This window comes from Trachemys scripta, chromosome 5 (genome assembly GCF_013100865.1).
Source record: "Trachemys scripta elegans isolate TJP31775 chromosome 5, CAS_Tse_1.0, whole genome shotgun sequence".
Classification (NCBI taxonomy): Eukaryota; Metazoa; Chordata; order Testudines; family Emydidae; genus Trachemys; species Trachemys scripta.
The window spans coordinates 114,840,718-114,860,530 of record NC_048302.1 but is presented as its reverse complement, the minus strand read 5'-3'; the positions used below and the strand labels follow the sequence as shown (position 1 = coordinate 114,860,530).

Sequence of the window (19,813 nt, the reverse complement as noted above, 5' to 3'; positions counted from 1 at the left end):
GCCATGAAGAATAACATTTCTACAAAATCTTGGTGCACATAGAAAAACAGCAATATGTAAACCACTGTTTCAAAATAAAATAAAAACTAGATCAAATCCCAGTCTAGTGTATTTATGGTAGACCCCTCATGTCCATTAAATATCTTTTAGCCTTTTATTGATTCTGTGAATCTAAAACAGTCATTCTACAATGTTAAGCACTAGCACACCAAATCTAAACTCCCATAAGCCCTTGGTGTGCCACCATTGTAACTAGGGTGACCAGACAGCAAGTGTGAAAAATCGGGATGTGGGTGGGGGCTAATAGGAGCCCATATAAGAAAAAGACCCAAAAATCAGGACTGTCCCTATAAAATCGGGACATCTGGTCACCCTAATTGTAACTGTAATCAGCATAGTGTAATCAGCATAGCTACCACCTGGTTGCAGCCTGCATGCTACCAGCTCTGCGTGGCCCACAGTATGAGAATCAGTGATCAAAACCCAGACATTCAAGGTAAGAGCTCACATTGAAGCTAAGTGGAAATACCACCTGCAATAACAGTAACACTCTTTGTCTAACTAATAACGTCCACTGTGCCATTGCCCCAACCCTTTACCTAATTATCATGCTAGATCCTCAGACTGTGGCATAGCTCCATTGACTCTGATGGAGTGACACACCAATTTACGCCAGCTGAGGCTCTGGACCTGTAACTATAATTATAGTTATCTATTCTGAACACTTCTATACTGGCCTCGTCTTTGAAAAAGGCTACTGTGATGGCTCTTTTGGTGTTCAGGGGGAGAAACCAGCCATGGTGAAAGCACCATAATTTGGTCCCTGGAAATAAAACATACTACCCCCTCTACACACTACAGGGTGGTATCGAGGACCAGCAGGGGTTAAACATTTAGGAGTACTTGGAAGATGGCCCTTGTTAATTAGCCCTACACATCAGGAAGTATATAGCCTTCTGGCCTTTGCTAGGAAAGGCCCTAGCGAGATCAGCAGAATATGCCAGAAGGCCTGTACAGAGGAGGGGGATTTAGTGATGGTTTAGACTGTTTGCTTTTTTTTTTCTTGCTGTTTAATGACTCAGAAAGATGCATCTGACCTGAGATGCTAGGTGGAAAGGGCCTCTGAGCGCCTTAGGTTCTGCTAAATAAATGCAGTACCCCTGGATGAGGAAAGGACTTCGGGAGGAAATGTAAAAGGAAACGTTTGCCATCAGTGTCTGCTCTGTTTCTTACAATGAGAGAGGTTGGGCTCTGCTGCCCTAATGAACAGCCATCTCACCTCAGTAACCATGGGCTTTAAATACCTGTTGCTTTGAATGCTGGCTACTATTATTGCTCAAACAGAGCCCTCTCTAGTAACAGTGTCAGTTGCTTCAGTTTCTATGGGAACAAGTCACTTTGTCACAGGTTTCCCCTAAATTTAAGTTTTCATCTAGCATCTCATATTCAAACACTTGTCAGGTTTTCAATTGTCTCCATCTGATTTTCATAGGTCCTGAGTATCTGACTTCAGCTGGAGTCGTGAATGTGCATTGCTTCTGCATTCTCTTTTGAAAATGTTTGCCTGGTTTTTCAGAAGAATTCAATGGGAACTGCAGTGGACAGTACTTTTGCAATGAGGGCCTTGCTGTGTTTCCTCCTCATTTTTAATGCTGTCTCCTGTTAACTAATACTGCTTATTATCAGTCAGTACTTACAAATGATTTTTGTTTACTTTGTAGTTTGACCTTTCAGATCTAACGTCTGTTCTCTCCAGGCTTCATTTCCCATCCCTACCCTGACAGAAAGAGGCCCCTTCTTGTATCACTGCCCAACATGATGGGCTTGAATTTGCTTGAGGCCACTCTCAGATCTTTATTCAACCTAAAGGCACAGATTTCTAAAAGAGACCCATCGCCATGCAAAGTTTTTGTGCCAATCTGGAACTCTAATTCCTGGATCCTGGCTTGCCAAAGGGTCAGAATATTCTCCCTCCCTCCCACCCCCTGCTCTAAAAAGGTCTCCTTTTGGAGGTGCTGTCCCCCCACCGCCTTTTTTTTCTTGATTTCAGCGAGCTAGAGATTTTCTGCAAATCCAGCTACTTTTCACAAAAAGGAAACCTTTCTCAGAGCTCTAGCTGGTGGACAGAGCTGGCTTCCTGTTCTTTTGTACAGAACCAAGTGGGAATGTTTCATTATCAGCTTAAGGACGATGGCTACATGCTGTATCTCCATGTGTTGGAGTTTTGTTTATACTGCTTCACAATTGTGGAATAAGGCTTCTTAGTTTTTAATGAGGTTCTTATTTGTTCTCCAATGATCCTGCTCAGTAAATATTTACAGTAGTTTAGTCTGTCCAGAAAAATGCTTTGGGACTCAACATTCAGGCTGACAGACAATTCAGAGAACTGTTTTCACTGCATGTTGCACCTCTTCTTCTGCATCTTTGAATTCTTCCCTTGATCAATTTCAGTTTCATGCTGCCTCTGCAATTTGTTTCTGATTAAAAACAGAAAAAACAAGCCCAACAAAATAAAATTTTAGACCAAAATTCTCCATGGCTCTGATTCCATTTTAATAACAGAAGGGAATTTGTTACATTGTAATATTAGGCTTTCACTTTCTGGCTGCAAATGACTTATTAAAAGCCTGCCAAAACATACAAGATAAATATACATTGATCTGCCCTGTACTCTTCTCCATGCTACAAATGTCTTCTGTTTGCTGAAGGAATGTGGTGTGTGAGAAAGCATAGTAATCATGCTATCAGGGACAAGAGCCATCTTCTAAAAGCAATCCCAGCCCATGGTCACTCAGGGGATAAATACTCTTCCTAAAGGCTCCATATGGTTCTTGAGAAGCAACTATTTGTAATGCCTGTCAGAATGAACGGTTCAATACATCAAGCCCCAGCCATCAGTGAACCAGTTTGACTTGTCCCCCCAGTAATCATCTGGCATGTTTTAGGTCTGAGCCTCTTTCTCCTTGTCTAGTTAGCACCCTAGGAGACGTTTCAAATAGTGATTATGTTGATAGCAAAAGCTGTCAGCTCTGCTCCTCCAGAAGCCAACAACCAGCACCTGCTTTTGTCCAGGAAACCGAGGCAGTGGCTATTTAGATACTAGTGGCCAGATTTTGTCTATTGTAAATCATTGTAGTTCCACTGACTTCAATAGGCCTACGCTGAATTACACCAGCTGTGACTCTATCCTCAGGTGTAAGAAACAGTGAAAGACACCTTAGAAATACCAAGCTTGGACAGAAACATACAATTTCTTATTGCTATCTAAAATTAAAGTGAAAATTAAAAACAAACAGACTAGAGAGCCAAATTTACACGCTCTTCCTGCATTTAAAAAGGGTGATGAGGAGAGTGAGTATGTTCACGCTTTAACCCGAATATTGGTAAGAAGAGGAAAGAATATAGATACTATATTTTTTCTATCTGATCAATGTACTTTCTTGAGAAACAGATTTTTTATCAAGTTATTATAAACATGCTTTTCAGTAGGCATCCATTTTAGCTCCAGTTATACCTGACTGATCCAGAAGTCTCTTCCTGGGGCATCTGGTCATTTTTCATTGAAGTCACCAGAATCCTCTTTTCCCCAGGAATGGGAGTTCTTCCTTTTTGTTTTTAGGCTTTTTCCTGAAAAGGCATGGAAATGTAGTTTAAAATCACTACGATAACTTCTTTTGATTATGATTTACCATCAGTAGGCATGTCTTTCTTTTCACACTTGCCAAAGGCTGACATGTTTTAGAATGTGGCATAATATCTTAAAGCACAATTAGGTAGTTTCTAAGCAGATAAGTGTATTAGCAAACTAATGGAGACTGCTCTGAGCTACAACCAAAAGAATAAAGGCAATTGTTTTGTAATTTTAAGGAAATACGTAGACAAACTTTTGATGTTAATGGTCCATATTTTTTGTGTGGTCTCAACTTTGCATTCATAGTTAAGGCACCCACAGGGACAAGCAATTGTTAAGGAGGGATGATAGCATGGGGATGAGGTAGGGTGGGTTCAAAAGTGCCTAAATGAGTTAATTAGGAATATTAGTGCCATTGACTCTCAATTGAACTTGTGGTCCTACCTGAAATCTGACCCTAAATATATCACTACAGCAACTGATTGAAATCAACTAGGTCAGGGATTTTCAACCTGGAGGTTGCACACTCATTTAACTGCACCTGCAGATTTGGCTCCACAATTGATGGTGGGCACAAAACTAGATGTCATTTTAACAAATTTGTCCATGTCAGTTGAAACAGTGAATTAATTAAGGCTGCAGTTAATTCCTGTAAGCATGCATAGCCCCTATGATTGTACTTATTCATAGGAGTTTACTTTTTTAGGCTGTTGGTGGGGAATGAAAGAGGATTATTCCTTCCTCCCCATCCAGGGAGAGAAATCTGGGTGATTCAGTTCCAATAAGGCCTGTTTGATTGCAAATAACTTTAATCTGTGAATGGAGTCCTTCTTTATGGTCAGGTGTTTCTGAAGTGGATCCTGAAGGTGTCTAAGTAATTCTGGGTTGAAGAATTAAGCTAGCCAAGGCCTTAATCTTCTTATTTGGTGCCTACATCTATCTTTTACCAGCTATAACCCAGCAGGAAAACCCACCACTCTCAGCTAGGAGTGGCAGATAACTCTTGGAACCACTTCCCACTCAGGGGGAGGCTTTCAAAGGTACCAATGGCAGTTATGTCCTCAATTCCCATTGACTTTCAGTGCGAGATGGATGCCTCACTGCCATTTGTGCCTTTCAGAATATCCTTCCCAGTGTGGTCAGACAGGAGTATAGCCAGCGAACTAATGTCTTGGGTTTGAAAGAGCTAGGATGGCCCTTTGTTAGAAAAATAGTTCAACCCATTTAAACAGATAGGTCCACCAGAGCATTTATTTTTTAAATCCCTTTCTCTCTATTTCCCCTCTGAGTATACTGATCTGGGGATGGTAAATGGGTAAAAGTGCTGGCATGTAAATCTGAGGCCCCATATCAGCCTGGATTGGAATCTTAATTGGCTAAACATATTGCCTGTTTTCAGAGCCAATTTTATAAGAAAAGTAGGGGTGTGTATAATTTGCAAACCCCTTACCATGCATGAAGCTTTAAAAAAACCAGGTAAGCAAGCATCTCAATACTAACCTGATTGTACACTCCTATTTAAAGGCTGCTTGCGCACTGTGAGGGGAACTCGGGCCAATGCAGCTAGCTCAGTGATGAAATCCTGTTCTGCTTGCTGAACACAAAGGAAGACATATTATGATACTTTATAAAAGAGAAGAATGCTAACAAAGTTCAAACAGTTTGATTCCAGGCCATCCTAATCTACTCAAGGAGAGGATAGGTGGGTCTAGAAGTGTGAAGAGCAAGGCAGTCACCAGGGTCACATCTGTGAACCCAAGTATGTACTAGTAGTAGTAATAAGAAGGCTATGTCCTCTGCTTTTGCTCAGCAAAGAGAAAGTAATGCAGAAACGACAGAAATGTTCTCTCATTGATAGGGTGGGCATGCTCAAAACTGGTTCTAGAGGAAACTTGAGGCGAGAAAAATGCACATTAAAATAAAAACCACTCACCAAATGTTCTTCTCTGTACTAATGGGATACCCTTTAGGAGGATGGGACTTAACACATTATTTGGTCTGTTCTTGAAAAGGCTTTTGCAAATGTATAGAGCCTGGTTCACAGTCTACTAAAGTCAATGGGATGTTTTTCCGTTGACTTCAATGGGCTTTGGAAAAAGCCCCCGGAGCCTCTCAGAAGTTTTGCCACTGACTTCAATGGCAGCAGGAGCAGGTCCTCAGCTAGCTATACCTGCAACTTATTTTACCTTGATTTACCTTTAGCTGATTTTCAAGCTGTGTTTCTAGATGACGCAATACCAGTATCTTCTGCTTTAGGGAGTCCAGACGAAACTGCTGCTGCACATCAAACTGAGCCAAGAATTTTTGTTGTTGTAACAACATCCTGGTAAAGGAAAGCAGGCTAGTTCAAGAGGGTTTAGTGAGTTTACCTAAAGAATAGATCTATTTTTGTGCTATTTAGAAAGTTTCTTACAGAGTGAGACACTCTGACTATTAAAATCACCCCTTAGAGCCACAAAAAAAAAAAAAAACATTAGTTTTGCCAAAGCAATTAATTTTAACAGCTTCCATAGTCACTAAATGGAATATGTTTTTTTTTTTTCTTTTTTTGTATCTCTCCAAACTGCAGGGGCTTTGGATAGTCTTTTGGTAAGAATCAGGCCCTCTTTTGTAATGTTCTACGATTAGAGGCTGACATAAAAAATGATGTTATATTCTGCATGGTCTTTTCAAATCAGCTCTTTTGTCTTTCCCTGTATCATCCATGTGCCAAGAGGACTTACTTGTGGAAGCACAGCTAAAAGAGAAAAGAATTAGGAATTTCACTCTTGGTATTACACAGCTTAGTTGAGACTGAGCCAAACAGTTCTTCTATTAGCAAATGTATTCTTTGCGTGTCTTGGTTTGCTGGCCAAAGATTAATATCAGTACAGTAGAACTGGAATTTCTGTAACTCAGCTGAATCTGAAATGCTTCTTTCCTCCAATCAGTTATTATATTAGTGCTATTAGTCACCCATGAGATTCCTGAGAACTATTAGTGCCTTTGATCTCCTAGAGCAGTATTTCTCAACCTGGGGGTTGCGGGACAGGTTTAGGTGGGGCTCGGGTGGCTTCTGTCACAGCCCCCATGTGGCAGGGGTTGGGCCACGTCAGCCCCCTAACTTTTCAAGCCTTAGTAAAGGAGGAGGGGTCATGATTGTTTTTCTAAGTCCAAAGGGGTCGCCGGCACAAAAAGGTTGAGAGAAACACTGTCCTAGAGCATTCTCAAATACATCTATACACCACCAACTGATCGAGGCCCATTTTAATGTTGAATGCTTATGGAATGTTGGCTTTTTCTAATTGCTCTTTGAGCATGGAATGAAACAACTGAATTGAGGCCCTAAACCAACCACCAGTGAAATCAATGGGAGTCTTTCCATTTGTATGAATAGGAGCTTTCCCACTGATTTCCTTAGAACCAGGATTTGGCCTTAGAAGAAATCACAATGACAAGTGTGGAGCAAGTGCTGATGATTAATTTTTAAGATATTACTTCGGATTAACAAAAAACTACATTCTCCATCACTATGTACTTCTGCTTGTACTAAGGTTGACTTCATTGTATTTTATATGAAATATATGATGAAGAAAGTAATAAAGTAAGCAACAGCTACACTTTGTGAAATGAGGTGAATTGTTTCATGTCTAAAACCAGTGACGAAGGCCAGGGACAGCTCTAGCTTTTTTGCTGCCCCAAGCATGGCAGGCAGGCTACCTTCGGCGGCTTGCCTGCGGGAGGTCCCTGGTCCCGTGGTTTTGGTGTTATGCCTGTGGGAGGTCCGCCGGTCCCGCGGCTTTGGTGTACCTGCCGCTGAATCCGCAGGCCCGGTAGACCTCCTGCAGGCATGCCGCCGAAGGCTGCCTGACTGCTGCCCTCGCAGGGACCAGCAGGGTGTCCCCCATGGCTTGCTGCCCCAGGCACGTGATTGGAGCGCAGGTGCCTGGAGCCGCCGCTGGGGAGAGTGATGGACAGTGAGATCTTTCCTACAACCCTTAGTTGCATGGATTCCTTTCTAAAGAGTAATATTACAAATGAGGATGAAGAGCAGGGACTTGAGCAATGATTTCCTGTGAGTTAGAGGTAGCAGAATATCTGTACAAATGCTTAACCTGGCTGATGTGTCAAAATGAAACCGTCTGTGTCACTCCTCATGCTAAGTCAGGTCTTTTTGAAGATAGTACAGAAAAGAAAAGATTACAAAAACAAATATCTCACAAACTTCATGACTTAGGGCCCAGTCCTGCAAACACATGCAAAATGGAACCTTTTACTCTAGTAAACAGTACATCCGTTAGTAAGTGCTTTTGGGATCAGGATCTTAGTTGTGTAAAATCATACGTAGCAAATTATTGATTTTGATTGAATAAGAATCCATTAACTACACTAATACTCTAAGGCCTGGATCCATTTGGAGGATCTAGCCCTAAATATAATACAGTATCTTTGAAAGCACAGGATGCTAATTGTATTCTTCTTTGCATTTTAAATAAGGTTATTCATGATCCCTTAATTTTATCTTAATTACAGTATACATTTACTCAAAAGTGAACAAGAATACTTTCAGTGTTTTAACCAGATTAGACAGAATATGATGTATCTGAAAGCAGCAGTCTCAATGTCATATTTACTTCAAAGAACTTTTAAAAGTTGTACATGGCTTGAATTTTTTTTTTTTAAAAACTGTTCTGATAGCAAGTGCCTTATGTGATCCTTTATGTACTGTGATTAATGAACATCAAAATGTTGAATAGTGACAGAGCAATTCTCTGAGGTCAGATGCATATAAATTGAGACTACACTTTCCTTTTTCTTTAAAGGCAGAACACAAACGAATGTCAAGTTTTTGTGGTCTGTTATTTAATCACAGCTCAGTTCACAAAACTGAAACAACTCACAAGAGTTAAATATCAAGAATAAGTAATATTCCTGCCTGCTCTCACCTTTGATGGACTGCAGATGACGTGTTCAGGGTGCCTTGATTCCTTTTTTCTTTCAATGTTTGTTCATTTTCTTCTTGTTTTTTTCTGAGTCTGTTATTTTCAGTCCTTTCTGCTAAAATAACATTTCTGTAAAATCTTCTGCTCAAAATAACAAATCCTGTGATTTTTTACTTTGAGTTGTGACAATATATTAATTTAATTTTCTTATCAGCACAATTCAATATAATCCCAGTCTTTCCAAAGTTAGTGTTGTTTTAGTGTGTAAAGTACATCTTACATACACCTGCTGTGTATACTTATGCTACTGTAATTTGTTTTATAATCAGTTGAAAAATTGGCCAGTCTTTTTGTAATTCACTTTTCCAGAAAGGCTCGGATGCAGGTGGTAATTTTCAGGCCATTATTAATTTTATCCACTTTTTCCAGCAGACTGAGTGATGTACAGGAAATTCAAGTGACAGGTCATAGAACTCAGCCCAGCTTACAGTCTAGACTTCTGCTAGCCACAAGTCCTTCATGCTAACAACTAGGTTGTGAAGTTTTCAAGGCATACCCATTTTGATTTCTTTCTGAGGGTGTAAGGAAGAAAGCAAGAACAAGCTTGGCTAAACTCAAGGGCCTAATCCATTCTGGGTTTTCAGTCTACACTGAAGTCAATGAAATTTGCACAAGGAATGGATGTAGTCCCAGGTTTCTAAACCTGTTTAGTTTTATTAATCCAGGGGTCGGCAACCTTTCAGAAGTGGTGTGCCGAATCTTCATTTATTCACTCTAATTTAAGGTTTTGTGTGCCAGTAATACATTTTAACGTTTTTAGAAGGTCTCTTTCTCTAAGTCTATAATATATAACTAAACTATTGTTGTATGTAAAGTAAATAAGGTTTTTAAATTGTTTAAGAAGCTTCATTTAAAATTAATTTAAAATGCAGAGCCCCCCGGTCCAGTGGCCAGGACCCGGACAGTGTGAGTGCCACTGAAAATCAGCTCGCGTGCCACCTTCGGCGCGCGTGCCATAGGTTGCCTACCCCTGTATTAATCTTATGCTTTAATGAAGAGTACAGGCACCACTTGTGCTAACCACTGCAGCAGGCTCCTTGTTTTCCTAAGTACAGGGGAGCACGTGATACAAGCCCAATCCTCTCCTGAATATAGTGTGGCAGACTTCCAAGTGGACGAGATGGCAGCTGTTTCCAGCAGTACGTCAGGCACAGCTGGACCTGTAGTAGACAGTAAGATAAGGAGAAAGCAAAACAAGAGGTAGGGAGCAAGAAGCAGCTGTCACAGGGCTAAGAGTGGCTAAAGTAATATGCAAGGTTGGTAGATTAGCTCAACCCGAGCATTGTGTCAAAGGGCAGCATCTGAAGAAAATGCACCAATTTGAAGTTTCTCAGACAGGTTATAGTTAATGGCTAGTGGCAAGAGTTACAAGATAGATGTAAGTGCTATACAATTCTGTCTCTTAACATAATGAAAACAAGAATCACAAAAGAGAAATAGTGGTTCATAGCTATTAAAAACCTAAGATGAATAGCAGTAAAGGCACATGGGTCTTCAATATTCTTTCACTCTAGTAATTCATGATTGGTTTTTGCTTGATTTGTGATTCTTCACTGGGTGTGTCTTGGGCCACATAGGTCTAGATCATATTATCGAGGGTCTAATACACTCCTGTTTTTATTACCAACATAAATAAATTTCTGCTCTATCATGCCAGTAGGTTTTATAGTCAAGTAATGCAATGACAGTATTTTCCCCCTAAGTATGGATCTTCAATCAAAGAGCAAAACCGCATTCTTAACAGCTGCTTATAAATTTAAATCCCACACAGCTTGTAAGTAGTAATACTGATGTGTTGAACCATTAATATTATCCAAACAGACAACAAAATGTTCTAAATGAGCAACTGCCATAACTCTCACTCCATATTTTGTCACTCAGTCATGAGTGATATTCAAGGCCCTTCTTAAGCAAAGCATTTAGTCATATGCTTAAATCCAACTCTAGTTAGGAAAATATTTTTGCACATGCTTAACTGTAGCCAGTTGCTTAGGCCCATCAAAGACACTGGGATTTAAGCAGGTTTTTAAGTTCAGAGCTAACTAAGGATGCACTGCTGAATCAGGGCCAAAGCCTTCAAGAGAGACCCTGAATGACACATACAGGGACCCTTTACTGCATGGCTCCCATTCAACAATGCAGTCTCTAAAATGCATTGGAGCTCCTACACCTTATATTACATGCTTCAGCATAGAAAACTGAATGGTAGGTGGTGGTCATTGTCTGGTACAGCCAAGGTCTTAGTTTGATGAACTGGTAACATTTTGGAAACCAAAGCCTATAATTATTATACTTCCAGCACATTGTATTGTTTTTGAAGGTGCAATCAGATCTACAAATTCAATTTACTTTGGGAAGTACTGTTACATTCTATTATGTTTAAAGATCTTTATACGTGGTGACAGAGTGCTAACAGCAGCACCCTGACCACTGACGGTGCTGCAGGCTGGGGAAGGCTGCAGGCCCAGCTGAGGGCAATTATATACTTTCTGGTAGGGGATTGTGAGCACCTGGGTGGCAATCACTGGGTTAACAAGGTAATTGGGGGTGTATGCGCAGCGGGGGAGGAGAATATAAGGAGAGGAAACAGGAAGCAAAGGTGGCTGACAAGGAAGCTTGGGTGGGCTGCAGGGAAGTCTGTCCTTGCTACAAGCCTATGTTGCATAGTTTATCTTTTGCTAAGTGTACCCTCTTACATAACTAAACAGCCTGGTATACATTTGTGACTGCAGAACCACCTGAACTGGCCAGGCAGTGAGGTTCACTAGGTAGCAAAGGAGGGGCCCTGTCACATATGCACACATACATTAATGGCATTTGTCAAAAGTAAAGCTTAACACCACATAATTGCTGCTATTCTTCATACCCTGAAAGGATTTCAGATGTTGAAGTTTTCTGTTTTCATGCCCGTCCATGATTTTTTCTATTTGCTGGTAGTAGCATTGCACCAGTCTATTGACACCATTGCTGGTCACATATACACTCTCTACAGCTGCTTCTATCAGTCTCTCCTGCAATACACAGTACAAGTAGCTATTAATTTATTAAGGGAAGAACTAAAATGTCTGTCTGCTTAAGAAGCAAACTAGAAGACATGCAGAAATCTTCGAAGGGTGAGCGTGCATGTGTGCAAGTGCATGTCTGTGAATTTAGTATTTGTGACATGTGCCAGACTGATGATCTGGAAAATAGGGTACTCTGTTTATCCACAGAACAGTACAACACGAATAGTGACAGTGCAAGCTTCCCTACTAATATGCTTCAATCCTCATCTGGAGGGGTTCAGTCTCCATGACCCATTCCGTCCTAGACTGCCAATGAACTACAATGCACACACAGCTCTCCCATTTTTCATTGTACAGTAAATTGACAGCCATAAGAAGAGACGCTGCTTAATTTTGCCATATACTGTAATATGGGTTAACCAATTTTTGTCTTGACTTGGCAATAATTCTGTTTGCTAATTCATAGTATTTATTAACCTTCAACTCCTTGTAAATGGGCAGTGGTCCCAAAATGCTCCTAACCATACTAATTCTCTCTGTCTTGGAGAGAGCTCTCAACTCTCTTATACTTTTGAGTTGGGCCTAAGACCTGGTCTGGCTGCCAGGATGAGTCAGCAGAAGAGCTCTGTATTTCTATACAGCATTTGTAAAATCATATAACAGGTTGTAGTTCTTCTGTTTGTGATGCTTCCTTATGCTGGATAATAAATTACTAAAGTATTTCCTAAAAAGGCTATTAGGGACTGATCAAATACCTTGAAGTCCTCTCCATCCTCAGAGCTTTGCTTAGCAGCTTCTTGCCGGGCATGCTGGAGCAAGGCCTGCCCAATCACTTGTTCCATATGCTGCTGCACAAGCTGAAGAGCTTCTTGGATTTCTGCAACTAACTGCTGATGAAATTCCAAACGTGTTTGTTGAGTTTCCTCCTCCAGCTTCTCCTCTTCTTCCAGAATGTGAGATTCCTAGTAATCAGATAAAAGCTATAAGAGAGCTAACATTCCACTACATATCTTTATGGCCAAATAACTCGGCGTTAGACTCTTGATTCTTTAGGAGACAAAGACATCCTTGAGATAAGTCCGTTGATCTTAATAGCTATATTGAAGTTGTGTGACCCTATTGTATGTGTGGTTTTTAAAGGAAATTCCTTTCACCCTTGCAACAAGGCTGTCTTTGACTATATCTATATGTACCCATTTCTGGCTCCCTCCAGAGATAGGTGAGTGGTTGTGTATTTAGAATGTTCATCATGTGTACTACTAGGGGTAGTGTGCTGCTGAAGGTGTCCTCTTTGAGATAAGATTTGAAATTGAGGTATTGACTACTTCTGCTAGCTAAGCTTTCAACAGCTAGTGTGTTAACCTCAGTGACCTGGCTTTATTCCAATCTGTGTAACTTCAATTGCTTACCACTGTTTCAATTGTTTTGTGTTTTTCTTTCCATGTTGTCCTAAACTGTTGTTCAGTTTTGCTAGGCATGGTTAAATGGATGACGCGTTTCACCCCAGAGGCAGCTGCATTTTGAATGAAGCAATTCTCATATGGAAAGTTGAAAAACTACTTTGAGATCCTTTGAAGTTCAAGGCACTAAGTAAGAACTATGCTCAGGCACTCAGATAAGATGGTGATGAGGGCAGTATATTGTAAGGTCTTAGAAGATAATACTAATGCAAAACACCTGTTTTCTCTAGCAGGAGGAGAGGGAGGGGAAATGAGGCACATTTTAAACATATATTCAGTAAAAGCCAGAGAGAATAAGTAAGGTAAAAAGACTTTGTAGATAGGAACATATTCCAGGCACTGCAATTATTTCTATATCCCTTGACTCTGTCTGCTATAAATGCTATTTACTTAATTGATACCTATTAGTGATGGCAGAAGCTGGTCAGGTGCTGCTTGCACACAGCAAACTAGGGATTTGTTGAATTCCAAGAAGTCCCTCCAAATGGGAAGAACTGAAAAGACCACATTTCTGAAGCAAATTCTCTGTGCTACCCACCTGTGAGCGTACAGAAAGCTAACACATAAATAACATGGCATAGCTCACTGCTGAGGGACCTTGGGCAAGTCTCTTCACTTCTGTGCCTCAGTTTTTCCATCTGTAAAATGGAGATAATGATACTGACTATAGCTGGTTGAAAAAATTTCAGCAAGACTTTTCTATTGAAAACTGTTGTTTTGCCAAAACTGAAATGTTTTGTGCAAATGTGATGGTTTCAATGAAAATTTCTTCAGGAAGTTTCTTAGCTCCAGGCTGGAATTTCTGAAGGTGGGGGGGAGAGAGAGAGAAACCAACCCACTCTGAATTGGCAGAACAGGGAGCTGAACCTGGTCTCCTACATCCAACGTAAATGCTCTAACTACTAGGCTACTGGCTGGGGAGGTGTGTGGTGGGGAGGGGTTGGTCTCTGTCTCATGTTCTTTTGTGAAAAATTCCAGAAGCTCTAATTTTTGTTCTGCAGTGGAACAAAAATAAATTTTGAAACCTTGAAATTTTTTGCAAAATGGAATTGTTTACCAGCCAGTCCTAATACTGATCTCCTCTGTAAAGTGCTTGAAGATCTGCTGATGAAAAGTGCTAAATAAGTGCAAGGTACTGTTGTTGTAGCAGACAGCTTCCAGGAGAAATAGTTCAGTGTTTAAAAACAATATGTCATGTAGGGCTCAGGTTATTCAGATGAGTCCCATGATTACAGCAGATTTCAAATCCTTCGGATTGAGTCTTTATGCTGTGACACATCTTGTCCTTTCAAGTCAAAATGTCACACTAATATGAAAAAACTACGAGAAGTCCTTGTGGCACCTTAGAGACTAAAATTTATTGGGACATAAGCTTTCATGGGCTAAAACCCACGGATGAAGTGGGTTTTAGCCCACAAAAGCTTATGCCCCAATAAATTTTAGTCTCTAAGGTGCCACAAGGACTCCTCGTAGTTTTTGCTGATACAAACTAACCTGGACACTGCTCTGAAACCTACACTACTGTAAGTAAGGGAGCAGGATGGGATAAAACAGGAACAAGATTGAAGAGAGTGTTCATGAAAACTGCATTTCAAATAAATATTATTTAGAATGAAATGTGGGACACGCTTTTCTTTCTCTTTTTATTTTGAGATTAAGCTTCCCACAAAATAAAATTAATCTGGCAGCTGCGCCAAGTAACTACATTCCTCACGGAAAGTAAGAAATGAGAGTAGCACTATAACTACCCACAGGTATTTTGCAAGGTGAGGGTGCCCATGTTAATGCTGGACTGTTTTGACACATCTTTATTTATAATTCAGGCAGATGTTTCTGATTCTTTTTTTTTGTTAAGCCAACAGGAATTTTATTTATCAGTTTTTTTTTTTTGTTTTGTTTTTTTTACAAGGCACAAATGTCATCTCATCATAGTTGAACTTTGGGTTTGTGTTGCTGTTTTCCTGAATGACATTTACATTTTTATACTAAATTAGAAGATTCATTGCCCCCATTATGCTGTCTGGCAGCACATCTAAAATGGTGTATGCTCAAATTTAAATGAGTTTTTAAAAATACTGTAAAAGTAAACCATTTACAGACTCTCAGTCAGACAATCTAAGTTCTCCCCTCCCATCCTTACTCATATAAGGGCTCTGGATTCTAGTTTTGGAGGATCCCATTTAACATTCTTGGATTTTGTCTTTTTTTTTTTTTTTTTTTTGCTAGTCAGCTCCTTCCCCTTTCTCCTGTGGCAGGGGGAATCATAAAGTGCTGTTCTTGGCACCTTTTTAGAGGGCCAGTTTGTGGCTGGCCTCTGCAGAGCAGTACAAGAGGGGAAGGATGAAAAAACACTCCTTATGCCCTGCATCTGATCTATCCAGATCTATCTTGCTGAAGAACATAGTCTCTGCTGCAGATCAGTGTCCATGTGGGTATCAAGTGGGAGGTAGGTTAAATGGAAGGAATGTAGTAAAAATGTGTTTGTTTTTTCATCTTTAATCTGAGGCATTATTTATAATACCCAAGACTCTTCCATTCAGTAGGGACTACTTTGATGGACAAAGCCATACCAAATGGGTATCCTAATTATACTGGGATCTAGTTGCAGACAGAGTTACCGACCCTCCTACTTAAGGCCCGGAATGAAAGATCAGAGTCAAACAATAGGCAGGCAATTGAAGAAAGACCAGGGTTGAGTTGCACAGAAGCTACTCATCTGCTACAGGTGAAGTTAGCTTCTGAAGGCACTCTCCATAGGTCATACAGCTACATTGTGTTTCATAGGAAATTCAACCTTATATATCCAGCAGTGTTGGCTGGGTTGGGGACTAACCTGAGTGCCTGATGGGAGTGTTGATATTTGAAATCTATAATAAGTATACATAAGAACATAACTGAACTGAAGATTAACCTTCCAGAAGGGTCATGCAGATACAAACTATACTTCTTTCCTGGAAGCAGACACTCAACATGAATATATTTAACTCCCATCAACTCTAGAAATACATAAAATAGATCAACTAGAGGATGTTGCTGAGTTAGGGAAGGAAAAAGAGAAGACGGCCAGCCTCTCGAGTGGATGTGAACGACCACCACAGAACATATTTTTGGGTCTGTTGAGAGACATAAGAACCCTTTACCCCAACGAAGGGCCTTTACAGTGCATGATTACTTGCTGCTCTGGTGGGAATTTCTCTCATCTTGTTGCATGGGCTTGTTTCCTTTACATGCTAGCACTGTATGTTTCAACTGTTGCTTTCATATCAAATAAAAAACAAAAATCTTTGTTATTCTTGCTAAAGTAGCCTTACAGTTAAAGGAGGAGTGATGTCCTTTGTATACCTAAGGCTGCAGGAAACCATAATTTTCTATTGAAACGATGATACTTGTGCTAAGGCACTTTACATGTCAATGATGGGTAAATTTTTGAATAGAGGTTATTTCTTTTCCTTGTCATTCTTTAATTTTTTGGGACTCCTAAGACTGCTTTCAATGCCAGACATTATACAAGGCAAGAACTCTGGCGAAAATGGTCAGGAAACTATAAATACCATTGCGTTCTGTAGTTGCCACTGGTGTTCATCTTGACAGTGTGAGGAACTCTTTTGCAGAGTATGTTGTTCTCTTAGCTCCTGAAGCAAGCTTTTCTTCTGGGACATTTTCATGTGAGTCAGAGTAGCCATAGCGACGTTTCGGACAGCTAACCTTCTGAGAACCGAACACAGCAAGAGCCTGTGTTTCCGAAATATGTATTTAGCAGACCTGTGAAAGGGATCATGGCTTTTTAATCTCCATTTATCAACCAAACTACTTTATTTTGCGTATTTATGTTCAACAATGATGGTCGTGACTCATAGATGAAAGAGTTGCAACAAATACAATGCAGGGTCTGTCATACAAATAGCAACAGAGGGTCCTGTGGCACCTTTGAGACTAACAGAAGTACTGGGAGCATAAGCTTTCGTGGGTAAGAACCTCACTTCTTCAGATGCAAGCTGTCATACAAATGATATTCCCAAAATGCTTTACAGAGTTATACAGTACAGGTGTCACTATGACAATTTTCCAATTTTGTAGTGACAAAGTAAAAAGCAAAAAATAAAAGGAGAAGAGGCAAAGAAATTAAGAAGTCTATATAGTGGAGTAAAAGATTTCTTCATTTGAAATGAGATGGAAAGTGCATGTAGCTGGATATACGGGAAGGTTATTCCAAATTTCAGGAGCTGCAGCGCACTCTTTTGCCACCAGCAGTGATGGTACTGTGTGGTGGGACAGAGATGAGACAAGTGTTAGTCGAGTGGAGGGGAGCGAGGAAGTTCATGGTACATTTTAAGAAACAGAGGGCAATTTTGAGCCACCCCCTGACATGTATGGGGAGCTAAGGGAATTGTCTGAGGATGTGGGGCAAGGTAGGCATGCAGCTACAGTGTGTGTTAGAAGGGTGGCATCAGCTTTGTGAACATAATGGAGATTCAGGACATGGAAGTCATGGAGAAGAATTGAATAGTCAGAGGAAATAAAGAAATACTAAGGACTTATGCAAAAGGTGGTGTCAAGACTGTGGTATACAGTGGCATATTGCAGAGACTGTGATAGATAGATCTGCATGCATACTCTAGGAGAATGTTTGCTACTCTGAAATCTATGTCAAAGTCATGGTCCAATGAAGACACTTGGTGACTTAATGAAAAAAGATAGACAGAAGACCTGGAGTTGTGTTGATTGAGAAGGCTACTCCTGCCCAAAGGAACTGTATCTGTCTGAGACATTTAGCTGAAATAGAGGAGATGGAAGTTGTAGTTTTCTTCATTAAGTCAGGAAGAGAGAGTGGGCAGGAAGAAGTAAGTGGTATCAACAGGTATGTACAGTTGTGTATCGGATTAAAAGCAGAAAGGATTAAAGGTCAAAAGAGAAGACCAGTGAACTGAGCACTTCATCTTGTGGGAGGCTATGGTTGGTGTATAGCAGGGACCCTGGCCTGCTACAAAGTGAGACCAAGAAATCAAGTTCCTAGGTAGCAGGCAAATTTATGAGTGCAAAGTTAGGGGTGATTCAGAAAAAAGAATAAATGTACTGAGAACAAACCCTTTGACAAACCACAGATTGTCCTACCAGGAAGAAAGATCCATGTGTAACCCATCATGATCAGTAGTAAGCATTAATATGACACAGTGAGGATGTCTGCTTTTCCTTATCATAGGATTTTTGCAGATTTAGCTAGTGGAAAAATTAATGCTAATTCAATTTAAAACCTATGGTAATTCTCTCTCTGTATGAATAATTGAAGAGCCCCTCTTCATCACTCCCCACCCAAGCCTGGATTATCCTAGAGTTTTTCATTACACCTGCAGTTTTACAGCATTGCTTAAAAGTGATAAGACCATACTCACTCCTCACTGAGGCCACCTAATCGGCTTAAAACACCTTGGATAATCTTCTCATGTTTCTCAGACAGGTGTTTTTGCATCACAGCAGACAGAGCATACTCCTTGGTCCATAGCTAAGAGAAGAGGGGGAAACCCCACAATGTTAAGATTTCCTCATTTTAATCACTTTTAAATGGTGCAATACTATGAATTAGGTTTTTATTCTGTAATGTGTTTATGAACAATGTTACAGACCCTCATTTCCATGCTCTCAAATACAGAATTCACACTGCAGTATTTACAGATGCCCCTGCTGTCAAGCTATGCTGTTCAGTAGTATTTTTTCCAATACATATGGGACTGATGCAAAGCTTATTGAAGACACTGGGAGTCTTTGCACAGACTTCAGTAGGCCTTGGCAGGGCTGAGAGGTGCTTCCCATTGATTTGACTTTGTGGTCTCTTCATTTGTCTGGCAGAGGGAAACCAAACAAACAGGCACAATAATATTTTAATGAGTGATGTCTGTGAGCTTCAAAGGCGTGTTTTTTTTTTTTTTTTTTTTTTGGAACACTGAATAAAATCATACCCGAAGACCCTTTCTGAAGGGCAGTGTGTTTTTTACTTTCCCTGAACAGGGTGAAAATGTTGTCATCTTGCATCAGATGCCATATTCCATACAGAGAGACCAGGTGGGGGAGGTAATATATTTTATTGGACCATATCTTTTATTACCTCCCCCACCTTATCTCTCTAATATCCTGAGACCGACAGGCTATAACAATACTGCATATTCCATACAGTTCACAAGGTAAGGGAGATAATGTTGTCTAGTGGTTGGAAAAGGTGATTGGGGTCTGGACTTACAGATTCCATTTACGACTTTACCACTCAGCCACTGTGCAGCTTTGGACAAGGAGTTTAATCTGCTGGTGTCTCAATTTACCCATTTGTGAAATAAAATTTCAATTAACTCTCCTCCCCTGGCTCTCCCAACGCAGCATGTTTGATCAATATATCTGTCTTTTAGACTGTAAACATTTTGGGGCAGGGACTGTCCTTAACTTCATTTTGTGCTGCGCTAACAATACTGCCAGCACTAAACCTATAACGATATGGGCACGTATGCCCTAAGCGCTTCTATTACTGAAGGCTGAAGCATTATGTTTTTAGGCTGCACTGGAGCCAAATGACTGTTGGGTGAAATTCAAGGTACTAGTTAGGCTGAGAGAGAGACTTAAAGTTAATTTAAAGTTTTATCTCAAGATGTCATCTCAAGAACTGCCTCCCATCCACTTTGTGATCTGTGCTCATCCAGCACATTTTCTGCTGGAGTAAGTGGACAACGCACCACTTAAGTTGAGAGAGCT

At 40.4% G+C, this 19,813-nt stretch overlaps 1 protein-coding gene across 6 annotated transcripts in view; it reads right to left on the bottom strand.

The window, feature by feature from the left end:
• Positions 1 to 1,052: 1,052 nt before the first annotated feature.
• Positions 1,053 to 19,813, bottom strand: part of EVC (EvC ciliary complex subunit 1) — an 86,369-nt gene continuing 67,608 nt past the window's right edge. For 4 of the 6 annotated variants that reach the window (XM_034771844.1, XM_034771847.1, XM_034771848.1 and 1 more), the window contains 9 exons: positions 18,469 to 18,578; positions 16,630 to 16,840; positions 12,374 to 12,580; positions 11,480 to 11,624; positions 8,557 to 8,668; positions 5,828 to 5,954; positions 5,132 to 5,225; positions 3,515 to 3,627; positions 1,053 to 2,477 (listed from right to left, as the gene is read on the bottom strand). In XM_034771844.1, coding sequence (XP_034627735.1) covers positions 3,551 to 3,627; positions 5,132 to 5,225; positions 5,828 to 5,954; positions 8,557 to 8,668; positions 11,480 to 11,624; positions 12,374 to 12,580; positions 16,630 to 16,840; positions 18,469 to 18,578 — 1,083 coding nt within the window. In that variant the 3' untranslated portion in view covers positions 1,053 to 2,477; positions 3,515 to 3,550. Of the gene's footprint in view, positions 2,478 to 3,514; positions 3,628 to 5,131; positions 5,226 to 5,827; positions 5,955 to 8,556; positions 8,669 to 9,634; positions 9,774 to 11,479; positions 11,625 to 12,373; positions 12,581 to 16,629; positions 16,841 to 18,468; positions 18,579 to 19,813 lie in introns of those variants that run through there. The other 2 variants (XM_034771845.1, XR_004645873.1) reach the window with 2 other exon arrangements.